The 27088-nt window shown below is 42.7% G+C and overlaps 2 protein-coding genes and 1 non-coding gene across 4 annotated transcripts in view; 1 reads left to right on the top strand and 2 right to left on the bottom strand.

Annotated features, from left to right (window-relative positions):
* The window catches only part of PAPSS2 (3'-phosphoadenosine 5'-phosphosulfate synthase 2), an 84195-nt gene extending 61545 nt beyond the window's left edge, over positions 1-22650 (top strand). The window contains exons 8-11 of the mRNA XM_023760515.1: positions 15049-15184; positions 16199-16467; positions 17497-17726; positions 20797-22650. Of these exons, the coding sequence (XP_023616283.1) occupies positions 15049-15184; positions 16199-16467; positions 17497-17726; positions 20797-20938 (777 nt within the window). The 3' untranslated portion in view covers positions 20939-22650. The remainder of the gene's footprint in view (positions 1-15048; positions 15185-16198; positions 16468-17496; positions 17727-20796) is intronic.
* Positions 14346-14472, bottom strand: LOC111827554. The gene has a single exon (XR_002831179.1). It is a non-coding gene; the product is annotated as a U6atac minor spliceosomal RNA (small nuclear RNA).
* Positions 22651-24898: 2248 nt separating the features above from the next.
* The window catches only part of ATAD1 (ATPase family, AAA domain containing 1), a 30027-nt gene continuing 27837 nt past the window's right edge, over positions 24899-27088 (bottom strand). For both annotated transcript variants that reach the window (XM_023760477.1, XM_023760478.1), the window contains one exon: positions 24899-26593. In XM_023760477.1, coding sequence (XP_023616245.1) covers positions 26473-26593 — 121 coding nt within the window. In that variant the 3' untranslated portion in view covers positions 24899-26472. The remainder of the gene's footprint in view (positions 26594-27088) is intronic.

Here is a 27088-nt window from a genome sequence, read left to right as displayed (position 1 = left end):
TGAAAGTTTAAAGGAATGCCTGGTCTAATAGTAAATGTTTTTATACATCAACAAACCTCCATGGCGTGCAAGTAAAGGAACTCAAACTCTTGAGGAGAACAAGGCTTATTTCTAGGCGTGTCCGTTTGAAGTAGCACACAAAAAAGTTCATCAGCTATCCAACAAATATGTATTAAGTGTTCTCATATGCCAAGGTTTGGTCTGGCTGCTGGAGACAGAGTGTTAATGAAGACAGGTATGAGCTAGGTGGGACAGACAGTACAGCTCATTGTCCGAACCTGGTCCAGCAGGTTCTTCCCTTCACATGAGTGGTTGTCAAACCTTAAAAAAAAACACACAAAAAAAAACCCCAGATAACCAGCCCAGCTGGCCTGGCGCAGTGGTTGAGTGTCCACCTATGAACCAGGAGGTCACGGTTTGATTCCCGGTCAGGGCATGTGCCCGGGTTGTAGGCTTGATCCCCAGTGAAGGGTGGTGTGTGGGAGGCAGCCTATCAGTGCTTCTATCTCATCAATGATGTTTCTCTTTCCCTCTCCCTCTCTGAAATCAATAAAAATATTTTTTTTTAAAAAACCAGATAACTGTATTTCAGTGAAATTTGAGGCAATCTATATAACAGATGAAAATAAAGCTGCTCCTATGGGAGGGGCAGACTCAGCCACCCTTCTACCTGGACAGCCGCCTGGAGGCATCTGAGGAAGCCAGTTGCTACCCTGCCCTGTACCACATCGAGACAGTCTCCTGATAGAGCCTGGCTTGATGGCTTCTGGACTAAGTAGACAGAATCAAATTCCAAAAAGTGGTTAACATTTACATGTTATAAGGTTGGGCAAGATATGATTCATATAGATATCATTTAATTTTAACCAATTCATGAAAATTTGAGTCACCACCATCAAAAATGATTTCTATAGACAAAGAATTACAACATTCTTAATCGCCTACAGTCTGTAGGCAATAATTCTTTTATTCTGACCATATCTCCTAAAAACATTTTGTCAGTTTTAATTTTCTCAAAGATTCACATTTTTCCCTAAATTAAAAAAAATAGCTCAGTCTAATTTTTTTAGTATTTCTAATAATTATATAATGAGTTACTCCCTATTATCCTCAAAGATCTACTTTCATGTCATTGTATTATATCATTTTATTTCTCACTGGATATATAAAGTTTGGGGGTTGTCAAGTCTAAATTTAAAAATGGCATTACAAGTTTGTGTTCTTGACTGGCGACCTTGGGTTGGGTCAAATCATGGCAGCTTTGTGAGACTCGATCATTTAAAAGTAAGTCTTCCGGGACTCTGAGTTTCCAAGGCAGGGCTTAAGGGCTTTCCTTCTACCTGTCAGCATTTATTCAGCACTTAATGTGGTCTGACTGTGGCTTTTGACATAAGACATCACACTTAATCCAGGTAACAGCGCTGTGAAGATGTGCACATGAGGAAATGGGTATTGGAAAGGTCAACTCACTTGAAGTCTCAATTCAAACCCAGGTTATCCGGGCCCGAGCATTTGTGCTTATTCCACAGAGCATGTTTTCATGTGCTCTAACCATCTAGGATTCTAGGACGCTCTAGAGCCGTTTGCTGTAGGTTCTCCCAAAGCCTGGTTTGGAACCATATGCAATAGTTACACCATCACATATTTGCAAGAGCTCTGTCCACTGAGCCAAACCGGTTTCGGCATGTTAAGATTATTTTAAAACAAGTAATCATCTAAAATAATGCTTTTGAATTTATTGAATAATATCCAGTACAAATCTGGTTTCACCAGGTTTTTGCTGACATTACAGTCTCTATATTTTAAAACAGGAATAGCAAAGTATATTTGTATGTTATATGTGTGAAGTTTTTTTTAAAAAATATATTTTATTAATTTTTTTACAGAGAGGAAGGGAGAGGGATAGAGAGTTAGAAACATCGATGAGAGAGAAACATCGATCAGCTGCCTCCTGCACACCCCGCACTGGGGATGTGCCTGCAACCAAGGTACATGCCCTTGACTGGAATCGAACCTGGGACCCTTCAGTCCTCAGGTCGACGCTCTATCCACTGAGCCAAACCGGTTAGGGCTGTGTGAAGTTTTAATAGGAATTTGTTCCTTATTGGTTTAAGATTACTTTGGTGCAGAGCTGAAAACATGTTTCTTAAGTGTGTTTATATTTTTCTAGGCATGGTCCTTTCTGGTATGCACTTTAACTTTCCAACTAGTTAAATTATTATATGTAGATTTATTATATTGATTAGAAGTGGTTGAGAACCTAACTAAAAAAAAAATCCAAATGAACCAGTTGGAATTGCTAACGGTTCAGGATCGAACCAGTTATAATAGAATAACACTACATTCTTCTGTTGACTGGAGTCCAAAGAACAGGAAAGTTCTGGATCAGATGCAGCTGTTGTTTATAATGTTGTAGTTGGCTGACAAAAGTAAACTCATTTCTAAATTGTTGCACATTTTGTTCCTGCGATTTTAAAAAATTTTATGATCCTTTCCGCTAGTTACTTCTACTGAAGGTTGGTCCTCTATTTAGTTTCACAAATCTGGGAATAGCATTTACAATACATTTGTAATTGCTGAAGGATAAATCAATTCTAGATGCCATTTAAAGTGGATGCACCTGGTTGGATTGTGAATGCTCGTACTTAACTTGTTTGTGATGTGTGATTATGCATAAATTCAATGGCAAGCTGATGATTGACAGGTATAGAACTGGGAATAAACACACACTTGCTGTAAGCATCTGCGCTGTTCCAGAATAGAAAGGTAAAATTCTGAAAATGTCCTTTATCTTTGGCATTGTTTTCCATCACTGTTTTTTTTTCTTTTTTATTTATTTATTTATTTACTTTTATTGCTTAAAGTATTACAAAGGGTATTACATATGTGTCCTTTTTTTCCCCCGCCCTTGACAATCCCCTGGCTTCCCCTACCCCCCAGTGTCTTATGTCCATTGGTTATGCTCATATGCATGCATACAAGTCCTTCGGTTGATCTCTTACCCCCCTCCCACCTGCCCCCCAACCCTCCCCGGCCTTCCCGCTGCAGTTTGACAATCTGTGTGAGGCAGCTCTGCCTCTGTATCTATTATTGTTCAAAAGTTTATAATGGTCTCTATTATCCATGAATGAGTGAGATCATGTGGTATTTTTCCTTCATTGACTGGCTTGTTTCACTTAGCATAATGCTCTCCAGTTCCATCCATGCTGTTGCAAATGGTAAGAGTTCCTTCTTTTTTACAGCAGCATAGTATTCCATTGTGTAGATGTACCACAGTTTTCTAATCCATTCATCTACTGATGGGCACTTAGGCTGTTTCCAGATCTTAGCTATGGTGAATTGTGCTGCTATGAACATAGGGGTGCATATATCCTTTCTGATTGGTGTTTCTGGTTTCTTGGGATATATTCCTAGAAGTGGGATCACAGGGTCAAATGGGATTTCCATTTTTAGTTTTTTGAGGAAACTCCATACTGTCTTCCATAGTGGCTGCACCAGTCTGCATTCCCACCAGCAGTGCACAAGTGTTCCTTTTTCTCCACATCCTCTCCAGCACTTGTCGTTTGTTGATTTGTTGATGATAGCCAGTCTGACAGGTGTGAGATGGTACCTCATTGTTGTTTTGATTTGCATCTCTCGGATGATTAGTGACTTTGAGCATGTTTTCATATGTCTCTTGGCTTTCTGAATGTCCTCTTTTGAAAGGTGTCTATTTAGGTCCTTTGCCCATTTTTTGATTTTGGAGATTAGGCCCTTATCAGATATGACATTGGCAAATATGTTTTCCCACGCGTTGGGTTTCCTTGTTGTTTTGTTGATGGTTTCTTTTGCTGTGCAGAAGCTTTTTATTTTGAAGTAGTCCCATTTGTTCATTTTCTCTTTAGTTTCAACTGCCCTAGGAGCTGTATCAGTGAAGAAATTGCTTCGGCATATGTCTGAGATTTTGTTGCCTTTGGATTCTTCTAGAATTTTTATGGCTTCCCATGTTACATTTAAGTCCTTTATCCATTTTGAGTTTATTTTTGTGTATGGTGTAAGTTGGTGGTCTAGTTTCATTTTCTTGCATATATCTGTCCAATTTTCCCAACACCATTTATTGAAGAGACTATCTTGGCTCCATTGTATGTTCCTGCCTCCTTTGTCAAATATTAATTGAGCATATTGGTTCAGGCCGATTTCTGGGCTTTCTATTCTATTCCATTGATCTATATGTCTGTTCTTGTGCCAGTACCAGGCAGTTTTGAGAACAGTGGCTTTGTAATACAGCTTGATATCTGGTATTGAGATCCCACCTACTTTGTTCTTTCTCAGGATTGCTGCAGCTATTCGGGGTCTTTTTTTATTCCAGATGAATTTTTGGAGAGTTCGTTCTAGATCTGTGAAGTATGCCGTTGGTATTTTAATGGGAAGTGCATTGAATTTATAGATTGCTTTGGGTAGTATGGACATTTTAATAAAAAGCCTAGGTAAGCAATAAAAAGTAATTTAGTTTCTTTCCCTTAGAAACAGCCCCAAACAAACAAAAGGTTGTTAAAACGAAAGACCTGCAAGGTTAAAACAAAAGGCTTGCAAATTATTTAAAGCAAAATCATTCCACTGAACATGAAGTGATGTTTGTGGCTACAAAACCACAAGACTCTTTTCTAAAGTGATATATATCGCAATAAAATGCCCAAAGCAGTCCCCACTGGACAAGAAGGAAAGAGGCTGAAAGCCCGAATCAATGTTTAAAACAATGGGGGACGTTTCCGCACAGAGTTCCATTGTTGGCTACGTTTTTGTATTAGCAAAGCAGATAGAGGGGATGATAGGGAAACCGCCGTCAATCTGCCTGCGCCTGTGTGCGGTTGTCGCCGCGGTGTATTAGACCAGTTGGCATTTTACTCCGTAGAACTTCTTCCCGTGACATCCCACAGATGAGCTCCCTTTATCCTGGCACTCTTGTCCGGGAGTGCTGATTCCTCGGTTTGGATTTTCACTCAAAGCCAAGATACAGGTGGGCCAGAGGCTACACTGGGCAGGAACCTCGTGGATCTAAGGAGGAGATGGCAACAGGAAAGCAGAGTATTCCTTGGATTTCAACCCAGAATAATTGAGGGGAGACACCACCTCAGAACTGGGCTTCCTCCAGCATCCTGCCCATCTTTTGCTTTGCATTTTGTTTTACTTCGTTTTGATCAAGTCCCTCTTTATAAGCAGCGTGGTCAGTCATCCACATTCCACAGAAGGTTTCTTTTATTTTACTTTTTTTATTTTATTGATTTTTTTTCTTACAGAGAGGAGGGGAGAGGGATAGAGAGTTAGAAACATCGATGAGAGAGAAACATCCATCAGCTGCCTCCTGCACACCCCACACTGGGGATGTGCCCGCAACCAAGGTACATGCCCTTGACCGGAATTGAACCTGGGACCCTTCAGTCCGCAGGCCAACGCTCTATCCACTGAGCCAAACCGGTTAGGGCCACAGAAGGTTTCTGACGAGGTCATCAGTAATCTTGAAGGTGTTAACCTCTCTCTTGTTTTCTCAATTAGACTATGCAGTGGGTTTAATTATCTTTCATCATAAACCTCTGCTGCTGATACAGTGCTTTACAATATGCCTCCTCCCAGCAACCCAGGGAAAAACATATTATTTATTATCCCTACTTTCAAGTGAGGAAATTGAGCACAGAGGTGAATGGCACAGGTAGTCAAGGGGAATACGCATAACTGAATTTAGTGTTCTCTGCACAGGGCTTGGCCTGCTCTTATTGCCTCTGAACTTTGAAACAGGGGAGTTATTTGAATGACAAAATCCATTACTTTCTCTGCACAGTGTCTTCTTTTTGGTTTACAAGGGTTCGAAGAGCAGGTTACAGGATTTTATGATAGGGTTTCTTTATTGCTGGCAGTTGCTGTCTATATTCTGTGACATTCTTTACATTCTAGTAACTTCTGGAGAGAATTTAATAGGGGTAAAGTGAGATGCCTGGAGACTGGTTTCATAGCTGCTAGAGGGAGTGTTTGGCTCCTCAAAACAGAACTCAGATCTCAGATCTTTAACTCTGTCGGAGGCATTCCGAATGTTGGCTTTTGAAAGTTAGGTTCAAAAGACTTCATTCATCTACGGTGCATTTCCTCAAATCCATAAGTAACTGCATTTGTTTTCTCTGGAGTTCAATGTTTTCTTTATTTACCTTCCTTCCCTTTCCTTCTGAGTCTTGAACTTTGGAACTCCCCACAAATCTCCCTAATGTTCTTTCATGGCTCCATTTTCTTCCCCGTAAGTACAACAGAGAGACTGACACATTCGCTAGAATGTTTGAGCACCATTACAAATGGAGAAAAACAGTTGTTGTGATTTCTTGCATTAATTAGCTGGCTTCATTAAAACAGATGTTTTCAGGGCGCCAAACAGTATCCTTTTAAAAAGCCCCAAACTGAGAAACATCAATGTTTCTCTCTCTCTCTCCCTTCCTCTCTCTCTCAAAAATCAATAAACAGTAAAAATAACAGAATTGTTAAACATAAGGAAACTTTAAAAAGTGACTCCATCATCATTAGTTATGCGGTTATTATGCTGAGCTCTAATGTAATGGTGCCCTGAGGACTGGGAGACCATTAGGATTGTTGGCCTCACATTAAAGGAACCCCCCCTCCCCCTATGACTCTGTATTTTTTGTTTCTGTATAAATTTGGTTTTTCCAGAGAAAAAGGAGGGAGGGAGGGAGGGAGGGAGGAGGGAGGACAGGAATCGGGGAGAGGAAGAGACAGAGATTTATTTTAAGGCAGTAGTTCTCAACCTTGGCTGCACATTAGAATCACCTGGGAATCTTTTTAAAATCCTGATTTCTGGGCCTCATCCTCTGGAAATTGTTTCTTTGTTATGGGATGGGGCCACAACATCAGTAACGAAGAAACAGAATTTCCGGAGGATGAGGCCCAGAAATCAGGATTTTAAAAATATTCCCAGGTGATTCTAATGTGCAGCCAAGGTTGAGAACCACTGTTTTAAGGAATCAATTATGGCAGTTGTGGCGGTTTGGCTAGTCCAAAATCTGCAGGGTAGGCTGGCAGGCGGTAGACCCAGGGAAGAGTTACAGTTCAAGTCCAAAGGCAGTCTGTCTGCATTATAGAATTGTATACCTGAAACCTATATCATTTTATTAACCAATGTCACCCCCAATAAATTCAATTTTAAAAAAGGCAGTCTGCTGGCAGAATTTCCTCTTCTTAGGAGGTCTAACTTTTTCTATTAAAGCCTTCAACTGATTGGATGAGGCCCACCACATTATGGAGGGTAATCTGCTTTACTCAAAGTCTACTGACTTAAAATGTTCATCTCATCTAAAAATACCTTTAGAGAAATGTTTTTGAAATCTAGAAGAATGTTTGCCCAAATATCTGCATACTGTGGCCTAGCCAAGTTAACACAAAATTAACTATCTGTTTTTATATCGTTTTCCTGTCTCTTCCTTAATGGTCAAGCTATCATATGACATTTCTTGCAGCTGAAAATGTAAATTTTCCGAACACCACATTCCACACCTTCCACTTTGCTGTGTCACATGCTAAGAAGCCAGTAGCCCAGGTTTCTTAATTACCTTTTAAAGTAAGAGACTCATCGAGATGAGAGGCACTCACTCTCCAAACAAAGGGCATGAGCTTCAGTAAATAAACTGCATGTTGTTTTTCACCCCTCCCTGTTTTTTTGACGGATGGTTCTCAATTGTGGTTGAGCCAGCAAGACTGGTGGTTGCCCCGGTGAGTCTTTTCAAAACTGTTTAATGCCCTGACCGGTTTGGCTCAGGGGATAGAGCGTCGGCCTGCGGACTGAAGGGTCCCAGGTTCGATCCCGGTCGAGGGCATGTACCTGGGTTGTGGGCACATCCCCAATAGGGGGCGTGCCAGAGGCAGCTGAATCGATGTTTCTCTCTCATCGATGTTTCTAACTCTGTATCCCTCTACCTCTCCCTTCCTCGTTGTAAAAAATCAATAAAATATATTTAAAAAAAAAAACTGCTGCCGAAACCGGTTTGGCTCAGTGGATAGAGCGTCGGCCTGCGGACTGAAGGGTCCCGGGTTCGATTCCGGTCAAGGGCATGTACGTTGGTTGCGGGCACATCCCCAGTAGGGGGTGTGCAGGAGGCAGCTGATCGATGTTTCTCTCTCATCGATGTTTCTAACTCTCTATCCCTCTCCCTTCCTCTCTGTAAAAAAATCAATAAAATATATTAAAAAAAAAACTGTTTAAGGGCAATGCTGCCCCTGGGCCCCAGTAAACAAACAACATCAAGAGGACTGCTTGTTTGGGGGCTCTGCTCACTAATATTAAATGTCTGGTGTGTGTGTTTTTTCTTTTTCTTTTTCAATTCAATGTGTTAGCAGTGCAATTAAAGTCTAAATAGATAATGAGACTTGCTGGATGTTGTGACAAGGTTCATTTCCAAGGAAGACTAGAGGGGTCTTTTACTGTGTGTGTTTTTTATTTGTTTAATTGGGGTGTTAAGGACTTGAAGCTCCCTAGTGCGTTGAGGTCAGGCCTGAGCTTTAAAACGGGGACCCAGAAGGGAGACCCCCCTCCCTGGTCCCTTAAATTACGGAGACAACCTCCACGGTCTGAAACTCAGCCCACTTTTCCCAAGTGCCCACCTCCTGCTTTGAGAAGCCCCTCGAGGACGTCTCATCTAGACTCTGGAGAAGCCGGTGCCGCTGGCACAACCGTGTCCGTACAGGACAGCACACAGCGAGTCCCCTATTCACGCACCACGTGGCTCTCTCTGCAGATGGCGTGATCAACCTGAGCATTCCCATTGTGCTGCCTGTCTCTGCGGACGACAAGACGCGGCTGGAAGGGTGCAGCAAGATTGTCCTCACACACGGCGGACGGAGGGTGGCTATCTTACAAGACCCTGAATTCTATGAACATAGAAAAGAGGAGCGCTGCTCCCGGGTGTGGGGGACAACATGTGCAAAACATCCCCATATCAAGGTAAGTTGCCAAACCTTCCCGAAGGACTTAGAAAAACTGGAGTTAGATGGAAGAATGCATTTCCAAGGCAGGTTTTTCAGGCTTTGCCTTGGAGGTCTTTTTAGAAAGGGGCAGAGAAATGTCTTGTATTTGGAGGGCTGGTCTAAATGAGCTCTTGTGTCCTTGGCTCCTGTGATGTCTGGGTCCCTCAGCTGAATGGGAAACAACTGGGCCGGGAGATAGTTTAGTCTAAAGCAGTGATGGCGAACCTATGACACGCGTGTCAGAGGTGACACGCGAACTCATTTTTTTGGTTGATTTTTCTTTGTTAAATGGCATTTAAATATATAAAATACATATCAAAAATATAAGTCTTTGTTTTACTATGGTTGCAAATATCAAAAAATTTCTATATGTGACATGGCACCAGAGTTAAGTTAGGGTTTTTCAAAATGCTGACACGCCGAGCTCCAAAGGTTCGCCATCACTGGTCTAGCGTCATAAGCAACTGTAGCTATGCACCAAACCGACATTCACAAGGGAAGTCAATTTCTTCCTATAGAATGGGTCCAGCCAGTCACTGGGAAGAGACTCAGAGTTCATGCTCTGTGGCCAGGGCGGAGGTCAGGGACATCCTTTCAGTAAACAAAAATCAGTGCCGATATTGGCAGAGTTTCTGGAGGGAACATACCACATTTTCATCACCGGATATTTTTTAGATTGAAAAATGTATTCATCTGATTAGGATCATTTCAAGTTTCTCCCGCCTAAAGGCAAAACAGACTAAACCTCCTCAGATTCCCTCACAACTTCCGTTGGATGGGTGGGAGTGGAGGGTATTATGGAATGGCTAGAGGTGGTTCATTTCCCATAAAGGAAAAATATGTGAAATTGAATACAAAAAGCATTCCTCCATCCAATATTAAAACATTAGGGTTGACATTTTAAAAGATTGGACTTGTCCAGTTCCGGAGCCGGGGTAACTGCTTTTCAGAAAGTTACAGAATAGAGAGCAATTTGAGGCCCAGGAGACTTTAAAAAGCACATCTTCTCTCTGCGCCTCAGTTTCTTCATTTATAAAAGGAGGGATCCAGACTCAAAATAACTCCAAGATCTTTTTCAGCACCAAGACCCTGCAAAATGTTTAAATAAATCTGTTCCAATCTGTTGGGAAAACATGTTTTTATTTTTTTACCTGAAATGTTGCAAGATAGGAAGGGCTTTTCCAAGGCCGCTGGTGGCAGCCTCTGATGGACAAGGTCAGTCGGCTGCAAGGCAGTTTTTCATTTGTTGGACCAAACTCTCCACCCTGCAGATAAGCATCTTTAATCTTTTTTAAAAATAGTTTTATTGAGTTTTCATCTTTTTTAAAATATGTTTTTATTGATTTGAGAGAGAGAGAGAAAGGGAGAGGGGTGGAGAGAGGGGGGAGGGGAGAGAGAGAGAGAGAGAGAGAGAGAGAGAAAGAAAGAAGAGAAGAGAAGAGAAGAGAAGAGAAGAGAAGAGAAAGAGAGAGAGAGGGAGGGAGGGAGAGAGAAACATCGATTGGTTGCCTCGCACACACACCCTGGCCAGGGATTGAACCTGAAACCTGGGCATGTGCCCTGACGGAAAATTGAACTGGCAACCTCGGTGCATGGGAGGACACTGAGCCACACTGAGCCAAGGCAATCCTCTTTACTAGGAAACTTCATGCACATCCATCTCAGAGCCATCCAAACAGTTTCTCTCCCAGAGGCTGGCAGACTGTCCTGTAAATTGCTAAACTGAGAGCTATTTGGGGAATTCTGTTGTGGGCCTTCATTATGCTGATAGTAATCATATAGATTTGTGATCTCATCTTCACTCAGTGACCTAAGGAATAGTTGCTTGTCCTCAGGCCAGTTCAGGTAGTTCTACTCTTTGGGCCTGACGTCCACATACACATGATTAGCATTAAAAGGAAAAAAGCAACAACAGCACACCAACCAACCAAACAAACAAAATCTAAGGAATTATTTCTTTTCATCTTATCTTGCAACCTGTGTTGGCAGTTGGAGCTCAGAATTTCTTAGAAGCCAGGGAGAGTGGTGATGAAACTGTGACCTTGACATTATAGTCAGTGACTCTGTACCATTAGGTTATTAGAGGAACTCTGCAAACATTCCCAGTGAGCTAGCTAATGGTGAGAAATGGGCCATGGATAACCAGAGAAAGACACTCACCCTGTAAACACTACACTTGGAGTGCTGAAGGTGTGTTTACCAGACACACAACACATGGGTTTTATTGGGAAAGAAACTCTTCGCGTTGTATTTTTTAGCACCTTGAAATTCACAGTAATACTTAATCTCATGTGTTTTTTAAAAAACCACACACCAAATCTTCCAAAAGTAATTTCGTCTAAAAGTAGTCATAGGTCTTATATTTCCATGTGGCACTGGGAGTGATAGTTACATGGAAAATGGTCACAGTCACCAAGGAAATGGTCTGCCTCTATTGCATTGCTCCTCAGTGAAGTCACCTTGACCTTCCATTCAAGTCATCCCCACCCTCTCTCTCAAGTCACTAACATGGGACCATGTGACATGATCTCAGATGAAATCATGAGGAGGAGCAGGTGAAACTTATAAAAATAGTGCTGGGAGGAGCCCTGTTGCCTTTAATCCATAGCTCTCAAAGCTTCTCTAGATAGTAATTATTTCCCACAATGCTCTTGTGAAGTAGTCCCCTTTTATAGACGTGGAAACCAGGAGAACAGAGTGTGACTTCCCTTTAGCTTTGCAGTGAAGACCATGAAGACCATATGGTCAATTCGACCAACAGAATCATCTGGGGAGCTTAAAAAATTACCCACCCTCACAGATTTTGGTTGCCTTGGGGTCAGTTCTGGGTGTTGGGGGTAAAAGTTGCCTGTAATTCTAATGTACCATGAAGGTTGAGAACCACTGCATTAGATAATTATCCAGAGCTCTGTCCTGTATGGCTCCCTGTGGATATTTCCTGCAAGCACCTTGCACTCAACATTTGCAACCTCTCCCCAAACCTGTTCCCTTTCCTGTGTCCCCCCACTCAGGGGGCAGCTCCACCATCCAAATGTTGGCCATGTCCCAAACCTGGGTGTCATTCTTACTTCTGTCTTCTCCCTTGTTCATGCAGTCACCAATCCTGATGTTTCTGCCTCTTGTATTGCTTGAATTTCTGTTTCAGCCTGTGCCAGGACATTTCATTTCTTCCCTCTTACCTTACTCCTCTCTGATTCTGATCCTTTCTCTATTTTTTGGCTACAGTAAACTATTCAAGCTTTATTTAGGAATTCTTCGTAAAGATCATATGACTTTATACTCTCTCTTACCACCACCACTCAACATATTATCTTCTCCAGTCATCCTCACCACTCAACATCCTCTCTCTTACTTTAGCATATGCTAGTCCCTCAACCTAGGACACTGTTCCTTCACCCCTGCCTCCTCACCGTATTTGTTACTCCTTTCCCCTTTAAGAAGTTGGCCTTACTCCCATGACCCATGAGCTTGACTGGGTGTCCCTTCTTTGTCCTCCCAGAACACTTTGTGCTCCAGAGTCCTTTGCCCGTGTCCTGTTCCACAGTATTGTTGCCCGTTTACTCTTCTGGCAATCCACTCAGACTGCCAAACCATGAGATCGGGGACCACATCTTGATTTATCTTATTCACCATCAACTCCCTAGCAGCAAGCCCAGGCCCTGGCACAGAGGAAGTGCTGACTGGGTGGAGGATGGATGGAGGATGCTTCTGAAGGCAGTGCGGAAATAGCAGCATGGAGACCACTGATGAGGGGCAGTGGTGCAGTGGGAAGAGCCTGGTTTGGAGGAGTCCTAGATATGGGTTCCAGCTGACAGCTCTTTTCACTTGAACTCCGCCAGTTCCTCTCTGTGAAACTGCCTTCTCTGGAAATGTGGACATTGAGTCCATGTGATTTACAGGTTCCTTACAGCCCCAGAATTCCATGACAATAGATATCACAAAAATGAGTATATATTCTCCACTTGTGTCACATGTTATTTTTTCTTCTCAATTCTGTTCTCTGAACCCCGTTTTCTGAACTCTCCATTTCTCCCCTTCCTTCTGCTTTCTTTCTCTTCTCTCCTTTCCCTTTTTCATTCTGACCTCTGCACCTTCCTGTCCTCAGCTGCTCCTCTCCTTCTGATTTGCATATTCCCTCTTCCTCTCCAGGTTGTTTCTTTCAAGTCTTCCTCTACTTGCCCTCTTTGAGCCGATTCACCTTTCGCAATCTTCATCCTAGTGTATGAAGTCATCCTCTCCTCCTTTTTGCATTCCTGCTCTCTGGATTCTGAGACCGATTACCCTTTTACTACTTCACTAGCCTTTCTTAAAGCCTGTTACTCATTTCTCTCTGTGTGTGCAGTTCTGCAAATCTCTAGCTCTGTGTGGTTCCAGGCTTGTCTTTGGCAAGAGGTGGGGACTTAGAGAAAATTAGGCAGAGCCAGTTTTGGGGACCATTGGATCACTCTGGGGAGTGACCATTGGTTCAACACCCCCTTATGAATGGAATCAGTATAGGGTGGACCCCTAGCGTCCAAAATGAATTACTACACTCCCAGGGATTTGGGGGTCTTAAATCTTTCAAAAATGTATCTATAGTCTAACTTAAGCAATGAGGAGAAAGTAAATGTATAGGTATAGGCATTTGAAAATATTCCTAAGTGATTTTCCTGAGCACAGAGTTTAGGGGTCATGAAAACATAACCAAATCCCTTGCACAACCCCCCTCTCTCTACCTAGGGCTTCTCAGCCACAGCACTATTGACATTTGGGCTGGGAATTATTTGTTGTGGGGCTGTCCTGTGCAATGTAGGATACTGAGTAGCACCTCTGGCCTCTACATACTAGATGCCAATAGCACAACTTCCCCATCCCGGTTGTGACAGTTAAAATGGTCTTCAGATGCTGTCAAAACCACTCATTGTTGAAAATCATGGTTCTATTCTAACCCCACATTCCCTGAACGACTCCCCCCCTCAATGCTTGAGGATGGACACTGGCTCTAAGTTGGCACTGGTTTTACTACAGTATACGTGTTTACTGAAACAACAAAGGTTGTCATGTTTTTCTTTTTTGTGAGTTTATTGAGATGTAATTGACATATAACACTGTGTAAGTTTAAGATATACAATGTAGCCCTGACCAGTTTGGCTCAGTGGCTAGAGCATCGGCCTGTGGACTGAAGAGTCCCAGGTTCGATTCCAGTCAAGGGCATGTACCTTGGTTGCGGGCATATCCCCAGTGGGGGGTGTGCAGGAGGCAGCTGATCGATGTTTCTCTCTCATGTATATTTCTAACTCTCTATCCCTCTCCCTTCCTCTCTGTAAAAAATCAATAAAAATATATATATTTTTAAAAAAAGATATACAATGTAAAAACCATGGTTAGATGCCACAAAGCACGTGGTGATGCCTAGCCATGCCTGTTGTCAGGCCCAAGGGCCTCATCTGTCCATCCCTGTCGAAGGGAGTGCTCACCTTCGCTCCTTTCATCCAACACTATCATGGTTGCCTTTTTCATTACTTTGACCATTCCTCACACCACTCTCACACCTCACATTTGTGGGTCCCACAGTAGAAATACAAAAGAAGCCCACATATCATCTTTAAAAGTTATATATTCAATAAATTTAAATATTTTTATCTTTCTACCTTGACAGCTATGCTTTGATAACAATCTGGAAGGCCAGGTTCAAATTCAGGCGCCTTGATTCTGCTGGAATATGGTCGTGTGGAGAGCCGGCTCTTGGCCTGGAGCCGAGCGGTCCGTCTCTTCTGTGCTTGGCCTTGTCCCATGTCATCATGGCCCTCTGGGTCTATTTTGTTTCTGTTTGAATTTCTAACATGGAAAGTAATGCTAGATATAACGTGAATAAACAGAAGCCCTTTGGGGGTTCTCAATAAATTTTCAGAGTGGAAAGGGACTGAGAGACCCAAAAGTTTGATAAATACCATGCGAGAATTGCTGAAGCGTTCAAGGTAGTCAATGCTAACCCAAGATTGGTCCACGAAGAGAAAAATTTTCAAGTATACAGAAGTCCATATTAATGACTAATTCTAATAATTTTCTTTCTAGATGGTGATGGAAAGTGGGGATTGGCTGGTTGGTGGAGACCTTCAGGTGCTGGAAAGAATAAAGTGGAACGATGGGCTGGACCAGTACCGCCTGACACCTCTGGAGCTCAAGCAGAAATGTAAAGAGATGAATGCTGGTACGTATGCTGGCTCGGATGCATTTCTACTCCTTACCACCCTCTGATGACCGGATTAAGGGTATCAGCAACAGCACGTTTATAGTTTAAAAAAGCCGGAAACATCTACTGGTATGTCTGTTGATACAGAAACAGTTTACAAAGTTGAACTACATCCACACACTGGAACACTATCCAGCAGTTAAAAATATGCACCGACACGGAAAGATACCCAAAGTGTATTTATTAAGCGAAAAAGCAACTTGCAGAACCATATAACAATTCTGAAAAACAAAATAAAATATGATGATTGTTTTTAAAACCCGAAGCTCTGTGTCTGGAAGCAGCAGTCTGGCAGCAAGCACCAGGCTGCCTGCTGACAACAGCAGCTGCCTCTGGGGGTGGAATTGGACCAACGGGAGGGAAGATTTTCACATCACATATTTTGAAAAAGATGGAGAAAAAACAATAAGGTTATGAGTGATTTTTATATTATATTTTTGACTTTTCTGTATCTCCCAACTTTTCCATAATGGCTATATATTATTTCATAACCAGAAAGAAAAAGGCTCTCAGGTATCCATCACTAAGTCAAGTAGTTTTGAAGTTTCCCTTAAAGAGAAGATTTGAAATTATATCGCTAGATTGTTGATACCTTGCAGGGGCCCCAGGAAATGTCCCTCATTATCCCCCCCCCCCCACTCCGGGGAAATGAGACTGGAGCAGGAACTGATGACTGCAGTGGGCACCTGCCTGAGCCTGGTTTGCTGCAAAGGTCCTGCCAACAAACGCTTTCATTTCTGCATCAGGCTCTCCCTCTCGGGCTTCCTGCCTCTGCGCCCTGTCCCTGTGTGAACAGTCTGACCTTGGCACCTTTGGAGTAACACCCCTAGAGGCCCAGGTGGATTCTCCAGCTGATTATCAAAAACAAGTAGCTATAATGAATGCACTGAACAATACACACAGCTGCATCTTTCTGTTCCTGCAGACAAGCCACACTGTATTTCTCTGACCTTGGCCTGTTGTCTTGCCCAGATGCGGTGTTTGCCTTCCAGTTGCGCAATCCTGTGCACAATGGCCACGCTCTGTTGATGCAGGACACCCGCCGCCGCCTCCTACAGAGGGAGTACAAGCACCCGGTCCTCCTGCTCCACCCCCTGGGCGGCTGGACCAAGGATGACGATGTGCCCCTGGACTGGCGGATGAAGCAGCACGCAGCTGTGCTCGAGGAAGGGGTCCTGGATCCCAAGTCAACCATCGTCGCCATCTTCCCATCTCCCATGCTGTATGCTGGCCCCACAGAGGTGAGCGGTACCCTGAGCTGGGCCATGGGACTCAGAAGTGCAGGCTCAAACTTGACTTAAAGAGCAAATGAGTCTCTGTGATCTTCCTTTGTCATGAGCAGATTCTAAAATCTTCTGATCTCTCTTCTTTATCCAACTGACCTATGTTTCCATGTAGTGCATATAAAAGTGCTAGAAACATCAAATCAAACCTGTCAGACACCACCTTTGAGAATATGAAGTTGGCATGTAAATGAGGTAGATCGTACCACTTAACTGGGTTATAGGGCAAGTTGTGTCTAACCCAATATTCAGTTTCTGAAGTTCCAGTGACTCTGAGTCTCCAATCTCTGTGAGCTACGTTAGAAGCGCACGGAGAATATGTCCCTCTCAACACACAGCGAGCCTATCAGAGACCTCTGTCCCACGGCACCACTGGTGTAGTGGATTTGAACAAGTTTGCAGGAAGTGTGATGAATTGAAAGGATCTCAACCCTTTGGAATGTCCCAGAGTTTAACAAATTAAATCTCTTTAACCAGATCAAAGTTCCAGGCCTCCTAGTTCTCCTCTCCACCCTCTCTGTTTCTATCTGAGCTTTAAAGAAGACAGTTCATTTTGAAATCCCATTGCTGTGTTGAACTGGAGTCAATGCATATGAAAGGTAATTGGCTCATTCTTGACAGTCAGAAAAGAGACACTGGAGCTTGTAATTTCCTTAACTGTGATTTATTCTGAATAGAGGAGGACTGGCGGGTAAAATCCACACAGTTCTGTAAAAAGTGAGATCTGAGTGTTCCTGGTCTGCTAGCCTTGGAGAGATGAGGAAATATAACCTCAGCTTCTAAGAGGGGGATTCTTATCTTTAAAACTGCTGTCCCACCCAACATAACCAAGCAGATGAAGAAGAGAGGGTGGAGTCTTAGATACCTCACTGACTTTCTTGCAATTATTAGCTGGCCAACATTACTGAATTACCTTTAAAGCAGAATAAAGGCATGTAAAGAATTGGCCAAGGATAACCAGCGTGTCCCTTACCTGATGTTTCCTAGGTCCAGTGGCACTGCAGGGCCCGGATGGTTGCGGGGGCCAACTTCTACATTGTGGGCCGGGACCCTGCAGGAATGCCCCACCCCGAGACCAAGAAAGACCTGTATGAGCCCACTCACGGGGGCAAGGTACTGAGCATGGCCCCTGGCCTCACCTCTGTGGAAATCATTCCGTTCCGAGTGGCTGCCTACAACAAAGCCAAAAAAGCCATGGACTTCTATGATCCCAAAAGGTAGGTTTTCAAAGGAAAATTCGTTTTTTGTTTTTAATCTTTATTGTTGAGAGTATTTCAAATGTCCCCCTTTTTACCCCCCACTCCCTCCCCACCCTGCCCCCAGCCTTTACCATCCTGTTTATGTCCATAGGTAAGAACTTTGGTTAATCTCTTCCTGCCTCCCCTCCCCACTTACCTCTTAGATTGGTCAGTGTGTTCCATTCTTCCATGCCTCTGATTCTGTTATTCACCAGTTTATTTTGTTCATTAGATTGCTTGTTCATTTATTTTGATTTTTAGATTCAATTATTGATAGATATGTATTTATTGCCATTTTGTTGTTCATTTTTTTTAAAATATATTTTTATTGATTTTTTACAGAGAGGAAGGGAGAGGGATAGAGAGTTAGAAACATCAACCAGCTGCCTCCTGCACACTCCCCACCGGGGACGTGCCCGCAACCAAGGCACATGCCCTTGACCGGAATCAAACCTGGGACCCTTCAGTCCGCAGGCTGATGCTCTATCCACTGAGCCAAACCGGCCAGGGCGGTTGTTCATATTTTTTATATCTTCTTCTTTTTCCTTTTCTTAAAGAATACCTTTCAACATTTCAGGTAATATTGGTTTGGTGGTGGTGAACTCCTTTAGCTTTTTCTTGTCTGTGAAGCTCTTTATCTGACCCTCAATTCTTTTTCTTTAAAATTTTATTTTATATTTTTAAATATATTTTTACTAGAGGCCCGGTGCACAAAAATTTGTGCACTCGGGGGGCAAGGGGGGGTGGTCCCCCAGCCCGGCCTGTGCCCTCTCGCAGTCTGGGACCCCTCGGGAGATAACGACCTGCTGGCTTAGGCCTGCTCCCGGGTGGCAGAGGGCAGGCCCAATCCCTAAGTGCAGCCCCTGGTCAGGCTCAGAGCAGGGCTGATTGGGGAGTTGGGCCACCGCTCCGTCATGCACAGAGCAGGGCGGATCGGGAGGTTGCAATGCCACCCTCAGTCACGCTCAGGGTAGGGCCGATTGGGGGGTTGGGGCACCACCCCGTCACACTCAAGGCAGGGTCGATGGGGAGGTTGCGGCGCCACCCCCTGTCACGCACAGAGCAGGGCCGATCAGGGGGTTGGGGCGCTGCCCCCTGTCACTCACAGAGCAGGGCCCATCAGGGGGGGTTAGGGCTCCGTACCCTGTCACACACAGAGCAGGGCCCATCAGGGGTTTGGGGAGCTCCCCCCTGTCACGCACAGAGCAGGGCCGATCAGGGGGTTGAGGAGCTCCCCCCGTCACTCACAGAGTAGGGCCTATAGGGGAGTTGGGGCACCGCCCCCTGTCACACACAAAGCAGGGCGGATCAGGGGGTTGGGGCGCTGCACCCTGTCACACTCAGGGCAGGGCCATTGGGGAGGTTATGGCTCTACCCTGTCACACACAGAGCAAGGCCCGTGGAGGGGGGTTGGGGCGCCATCTTCTATCACCCACAGAGCAGGGCCGATCAGGGGGATGGGGCGCCACCGCTGTCACACTCGGGGCAGGGCCGATGGAGAGGTTATGGCTCTACCCTGTCACACACAGAGCAGGGCCGATCAGGGGATTGGGGAGCTCCCCCCTATCAGGCACAGAGCAGGGCCCGTGGGGGGGGGGGGTTGGGTCGCCGCACCCTGTCACAAATAGAGGAGGGCCCATCAGGGGGTTGGGGAGCTCCCCCCTATCAGGCACAGAGCAGGGCGGATAGGGAGGTTGTGGCCCCGCCCCTGTCACACACAGAGCCGCAGGGCGATCAGGGGGTTTGGGCGCTGCCCCGTCACGCTGATCCCGGTGCCGGGAGGCATATTACCCTTTTACTATATAGGATAGAGGCCTGGTGCACAGGTGGGGGCTGGCTGGTTTGCCCTGAAGGGTGTCCTGGATCAGGGTGGGGGTCCCCACTGGGGTGCCTGGCCAGTCTGGCTGAGGGGCTGAGGGCTGTTTTCCCGGTGGCAAGTGACTAAAGCTTCCAACCACTCCTTGTTTTCTTCTTCTTTTTTTTTTTTTTATTCTGGGCCAGCTTTAGCTCTGAGGCCTCGCTGCTGAAAACATCGATACAATGTTTCGGTCCGGCTGGGTTTCAGTCAGGCTGGTTTCTGGGGTTTTGTTTACCTTCTTATTTGCAACATAGTACATAGTTGCTTAGACTTGCAGCTGAGAGGCCGGCAAGTGAGGCAGGGAACGTTGGAGTCCGCAGCAAGCAAGCCTCCCTGCTCGCTTCAGTGCCTGGCTGCCGGCCGCCATCTTGGCTGACAGTTAATTTGCATATACTCACTGATTAGCCAATGAAAAGGGTAGAGGTCGTACACTAATTATCATGTTTCTCTTTTATTAGTGTAGATTGATTTCAGAGAGGAAAGGAGAGGGAGAGAGAAATAGAAACATCAAGGATGAGAATCACTAATTGGCTGCCCCCTGCATGCCCCCGACAGGGGATCGAGCCTGTAACCCAGGCATGTGCCCTTGATCAGGAATCAAACCAGGGATCTCTTGGTTCATAAGGCGACGCTCAACCACTGAGCCATACCCGCTTGGCCAGAAAAATCTTTTTTTTTCTTTTTATTGATTTCAGAGAGGAAGGAAGAGGGAGAGAGAGAGAAACATTAATGATGAGAAAGAATCATTGATCGGCCGCCTCCTGCAAGCCCCACACTGGGGATCGAGCCTGCAACCCAGGCATGTGCCCTGAATGGGAATTGAACCGTGACCTCCTGGTCCATAGGTGGATGCTCAACCACTGAACCATGCCGGCTGGGGCAGAAAAATCTTTTAATGAGCATTATGAGGCACTAATCATACTCAGAGCACACAGAAGTAGGCAGAGCAATACAAGACACTTCTGTGAACAGAGTAGACACAGTACATATTGAATGGATAGCTGCATTATGTCCCCTTCTTCTGCAAGTTCCTTTACTGAACTGAAGAATTAACGAATTGCCATTTTAGAAGGTGCAGCATTTTACAGAAGGGGAAAAAAATGTGTTCTCAGAACCCATAAGCTACTCCAGGAATCTTTAAGGAAGATGTTATTTACCTACGCAGAGTTCTTTGTTCCTATCCTGTGACAGGCACAACGAGTTTGACTTCATCTCAGGAACCCGCATGAGGAAGCTGGCCCGGGAAGGAGAGAACCCCCCAGACGGCTTCATGGCCCCCAAAGCGTGGAAAGTCCTGACAGATTACTACAGGTCCCTGGAGAAGAGCAGCTAAATGCCCTAGGCTCCAGCTTCTTTCTCAAGTGCTTTTTGATTCCCTTTCCTATTTTTGTGAGTAGATGCTTTGAATCCAACTGTTTCTCAATGACTGATTTTAGTGGTTTATAATGAGGTAATAATTGTGTCTAAAATTTAGAGTCAACTTCAATATATAAAAGTCAAACTGAAGACCAAATCTTAGCAGGTTAACAGCAATATTATCATTTTAGAATGAAATTAATTGTATTGTCTACTGCATCTGAACAGGTAGGTCCTAGATTTCTTAAAGCTCTGACCATATGTCTAGTTTACTTGCCAAAAAGGAAAGCACATTTTCCAGCTTAAGTTTTACCAACCTACCCTCTACCAATGTTACACACAAGAATAAATCAGATGGGCAGCCTCTTCTATACAACAAAATAATTTCTCACCCTGAATGAGGTGTGACTCACATCAAGATTCTTCCTAATATTTCTCCTCACGTAGTATACAGCCCTACTGCCCAATCTCTTAGGTGCTGAAGTATGATCTGACTGGAGAATGTGTGAAAATGTGAATTTACTCTCAGAGATCTATGCAACCTACTTCTGCCATGAAAGTTCTATTAACTAATAAGAGAAGTCTTAATGCACTTCCGTGAATAATATAACTCCAGTGAAACCGTGTCTTGTCATTAAATAGCATAGAGTGCTTTGATGAGATTTCCACCCAGGAAATACTGTGGAAAGTTACTTTTTCTCCTCTATGAAGAGGCTATGCCTTTACACTGCAGCAGCAGCTGCTATAACTGAAAACCATTCGTGCCATCAGATTACTGAGCTGCTAAAACTGGAAAAGACCACAGAAACCATCGAATGCAACCCTGTCCCCTGACAGGTGACCAAACTAAGACAAAGCGTGAGCACATGCTTGGTGAGCTGCTGGGCATGGCAGCAAAAACAGAAAATGGGCATAATCAGGAAGTACTGGTGGTACTGAATGAGCACCCAGGCCACGTGACTCCCTCTCTGAACTCAGTCTATACTGTACAATACAGGAGCCAGGTCTGATTCCCCTCAACTGCTTAGTAAAGCTCCTTAAATAGAGGGCACTTACAAAGCAGCCTTCTTGGATGCTGAAAGGTCGAGTTTTTAAAACTCAGCTGATTTTATTGCAGTTAAAAAAAAAAAAAAAGGAAAAACTTTTTTCAAAGATTTATTGCTGGTTCTGAGACATCCAGCCCCTCTGATGGCTTTACTTCCTGGGAGGCAATCTTTTTATACTTTATGTGTAATTCCTTGTGCTAAGGGATATATGAAGAAACAGTACCTTTTGTACATGGGTCTCTCTGGAAGAGACTTAAACTGGAAAGAGAAAACTGTGATTTTTTAAATATTCTGTGTTGTTTTCTTAAATGCTAATCTTAGCTAATGAAAGTTCTTTTGAGAATAATATACAATCGTCACAGCAAAGTGTAACTGACTGTCTTTAATAATAGAGTGCCTATATTCACCTAATTGGAGGTACTCATAATTGCCTTTTTAAAAAAACAGCATATTTATTGAAAACATGAGACAGGATATAGTGCCTTAACCCATATAGTTTGTGATTTTTAAATATATTTATAACTGTTCTTCTGCTCTAATACCACACAGTGCAAATGACTATTTGTATGTACAACTGATGCTTGTCCTCATGTTAATAAATTTCTCAAAATAAACGTCGGGGCTTCTCTGCCTGTAACACTGAGTGTGGGTTGACCACATGACTGTTGAGGGCTCGGTGACTTCAAATAACTGGAAACAGCAGCAACTCTTTCAGACCATAATTACGAGGCTGGTGGCCCTTACCCACGTCACTTCAAGAACTGCTCTAGATGGGAGTGACACAAGCACTAGTGATGTTTTCAGAGGTGACCGGGTTTCTTAGGGACCTCTCCCCAGGATTTCATTGCGAGGATCCGAAATGAAATTTTTTTTTAAACTTGCTCCCTTTTTCTCAAAGTGCCCGCAAGGAGTTTTACCAGTGGGGTTGGAAGCAGTTGTGTTCGTCTGCAGTAACTCCCATACCTCCACTGACCTCAGCAATTGCTACTTCTGTATGCAAAAAGGATACCAGTTTCCACACATACTTTCAGGGGCCTCCAGGAAGGCTTGCATTTTGGTTCTCTTCCTCCTTGAGCCCCCAGCCTCCTTTCTGTCCTGAAGGCTTAATGAAAATGACTGCTGCTGGTCCTCACTACAATAAAACTGGTGTCACTTGTCCCCCCTCCCTATCCCTCCCCAGATCCCTACTTGTTGGCTCCCAGTGACAATTAGTAGGACAAAGTAGGGCAGGAAATGTGTAAGTTCATGAAGATGTAAGTGGTGCCAAGGGAGTATGCCAAACTGTACAGGCAGTGTGAAAAAGTTCTGGAAAGGCATGTATGAACCATTCAGTCAGACATTGGTGGACTTATAAATATTATCAACACTTGAATCAGGCCACAAGATTTCTTTCCAACCATATTCCTTGTAAGAAGAAACAACTCTTGGCTACTTGAGAACAGCAGAGTTCGCTTTTTCCTCATCTTCCTCCTTTCTATCACCTAACTTTTAGGTCAAGCACAGGTAGGTCATCAGGAAATGAGATGGTCACCAGATCAATCAACAGTTCTTATATCTGAAGGTTTGAAGGAACAATAGCGCAGCGTTAGCTAGTGAGGCACACACCATTGTGTTCCATTTTAGTTCCAAGTTTTGCATGCCAGTAATTACTTCAGTATGCCTGGCTTGGGATTTAAAACTGAGCTGCCCTACTTCACAAATCTGTGTCCTTGGTGCCCACACCAGAATTCACATTCATTGCAATTGTATTTCAAAGCACAAAAGCTTACAACTAAAGTGTGCTCAAGCAGATTTATAACTAAATATTAGACAATCACAAAAACATTCCCAGTTCAGTGTTTCAGTAATGAGACCTTTATGAGCTATCTATAATAATAAAAGCATAATATGCTAATTAGACCTGATGGCCAAACAGCAGAACGACTGCCCGGACGACCTTCAGGACGAAGCCGGGCACTGCGGCTGTGAGGGCTGAGCCCCTTGCACGAATTTCGTGCATCGGGCCTCTAGTTGAGTTATAATAGTGTAAATTTTACACCAGTGTTACTGAGGATATTTTGTTTTACTTTCATTGTTAAATGGTTTCTTGTAGCTTTGATCTCATTTGTTTCTAGTTGCTATACATCTTAATACAATTTCATGAACATGTCTTAGAATTTTCACCTACACATATAAGGAGAGCTTTAACTTGAGGGGAGGGAGGGAAAATGTGAAGGGGAATAAGAGGTACAAACTCCCAGTTATAAATAAATAAGTTATGGGGATGTAATGGACAGCACAAAGGAATACAGACTATTGCAATAACTGTACATTGACAGATGGTTACTAGATTTGTCATGGTGATTAATTTGTAACGTATATAAATGTTAAATAACTGTGTTGTACACCTGAAATTCATAATATTGCATCTCAACTATACTTTAATAAAAAAAAAGAAGGCCTTTCCCAATGTTTATCACTTAGGGAAAAAGCATTTTCTTAAGTCAGAAACTCTAAGCAAAATAATAATAAAGTTTCCTCAATTACTTTAGGGCATTAAGATGCTTGAAGGAGTCATAATTGCTGGGATTAGTTTATTTCTCTAACTTCATTTGATGATTAAAACTATGATAAATTTAATAACTACTACTGGATATTCTGAATTTAAGAGAAGATAAATAGAAAGGATCTGAGAAGGAATATATCACACCTTATTTTTTATCAATAAGTCATAAGATTAAAATTAATGATTACTGAAATTCTTACTAAAACAAAAATAATGATTAGATACTAGTATATAAGCTACAGAAGTGTGAATGCTGCACAGCAAGATAAAACCAGTCCAAGGGCAAGTTTTATAAACCAAAACCACCCAGAAAATTTTACATAACTGAAAAAGACCAAGCCATAAGTAGAGAAAAATCAATTAAGAGGGACCTCTTTATTACACATTTATAAAATAATAGTATAATTATTAAAAATGGAGACTATATTTTTTTGGTATCTTGTGTTTTGCATTCAATTTTTCAATCATCTTCACAATTTTTCAAAACTTGATTTTTGTTATCCAAAGTGTTATCCCAGAACCTATACCCCACCCACCAAGCACAACTGAAGAACCAACTATTTAGCAGGTTCTAATGAGACTCAAAAAGTTACTCCAATAATGCACAAATAAAGATTGAAAGTTTTCAAAGAAATACAATAAAAACAAAAACATAAAGAGCATAATTTAATCTTCCTGATGATTCAGAAGGTTCCTCTGTCACAGTGTGCCACGCTCCTCATGCTGTGTGTTTAAGTGCCGTAACAGAATTCTAATTAGTGAAATTGTGGACAAAAAAATGTTTCGCTGACATGTTAGCACACACAGCCTCAAGTGACTATAGATACAATATGGGAATTTTGATGTGTGTATATTTGTACTAACTGGGGCACAATTTATAATATGCTAAGAAAACTTTAAATTTCAGTTACAAAATGAGTATTTTTAAGTATATTTAGTAACAGCTACTTGTTTCAAATTATCATTTTATTTTTGATGACCAAATTATATTTGACCATAAATAAAGAACACATAACTATAAAATAACATTAAAAAATCATAGTTACAACAGAACTAGGCAACATTAGATGAAGAAAGGGGAAGTCACATACATGTGTTGTATGGCACTGAGGTTTTTCTAAGCTATTCTTTTGAATGTCTTTCAATCACCGTTACGTATATCAATTTATAAATGTCTCTACTCAGTGTGCTGTGGAAAAGTGAAATTGGTCTTGATCACGCAACTGCCTGAAAACCATTCAATGCTGATCTCTGAACAAGTATTATACGGTTATCCTGACAACCATAATAACTAAGCCACATCTAAGTATTCATATGTGGCTGACTCCAACTGTTCAACTTCAGAGAATGCTCAACTTAAAAAAAAGCTGAAACAAGTGACAACTGAAAATGGCTGAATCGCTGTACCTTATAGACACAACCATCAATCTTAGTTTCGCTATATAGCATTTAGTACTTTTTGATTCAGTAGTTGGGGGTAAAAAAAAGTTTCTGTATTCAAACATATCTACAGAATGTCAATATAAAATGTGTGACTATATACATTCAATACACACACACGCTCACATATCTAGAAAGCAGCACTTAACCACATCTCCATTTCTCACTAATGACTCAATGACTCACCTGTCACTTTAAGACAAGCTTAGATGTAATAAGGCTGCAACATATGGCTAAAGAGGCCAAACACAAGCACCCACACGCAGGCTGGGTTAAATTGTTCCTCCTCATGATTTTTGACAAGTGGCAATACCATTTATAGAACAACCATGTCTCAATAACTTAGAATTCAGAGTATAAAACCAGTGTCATTCAACTCCCTCACTGTGTAAGAACACCATTCCTTCCACTCTATTTCCACTAATGATAACAGGGCACACCCAACCAGGCTGCACTGACCTGCACAAATGACGTTTACTCTTAATCTAGACAAACATGTGTTAAAACATTCTGAAACGCTGCATCCTTCGACTTCTTCATCTTTTCAATCGCCCGATGCAGGTCCTGTTGTTGCACAGGCCGAATTTCATCTTCATCATGACTAAAATGCAAATACAAAACCACCAGATATTAAAAAACTTTAGAATATACCTTCCTAAAAGATTTTTACCATGATTAAAAAATAATCTCTTTCCCAACCAAGACCCCAAAGACAACCACAATTAAAAGCTTCATGCGAACTTTTTCAGGAGCTATCTATGCATTACAAGTCTTAGACTGAGATTTTTAAAAAGCACTGACTGCTAAAAGGTAGAAAGCTAAAATGGCTGGCTATAAACATTATAGCTGTGGTAACTAAAATCAAATACTTCACACTAAAAATATGAGTACAGAATATTACCATATGGTGAAAATGTTCTATAAAGGTGTGCCAATTTACCAAAGTGAAATGTTAATTCCAATCAAGGAGTCAAACATACTCCCATCAAAATTGGAATTAAAAAGTAGCTTTCCTACAGATATAATTCATGTGTATGTTTAGCTTTTGACAAACTAAAATAAATTCTTTGCTATTAATAAAAACCAACTAATCAAG

This window comes from Myotis lucifugus, unplaced genomic scaffold (genome assembly GCF_000147115.1).
Source record: "Myotis lucifugus unplaced genomic scaffold, Myoluc2.0 scaffold_184, whole genome shotgun sequence".
In the NCBI taxonomy this organism is placed as follows: Eukaryota; Metazoa; Chordata; class Mammalia; order Chiroptera; family Vespertilionidae; genus Myotis; species Myotis lucifugus.
This window is presented reverse-complemented; position numbering and strand designations above follow the sequence as displayed.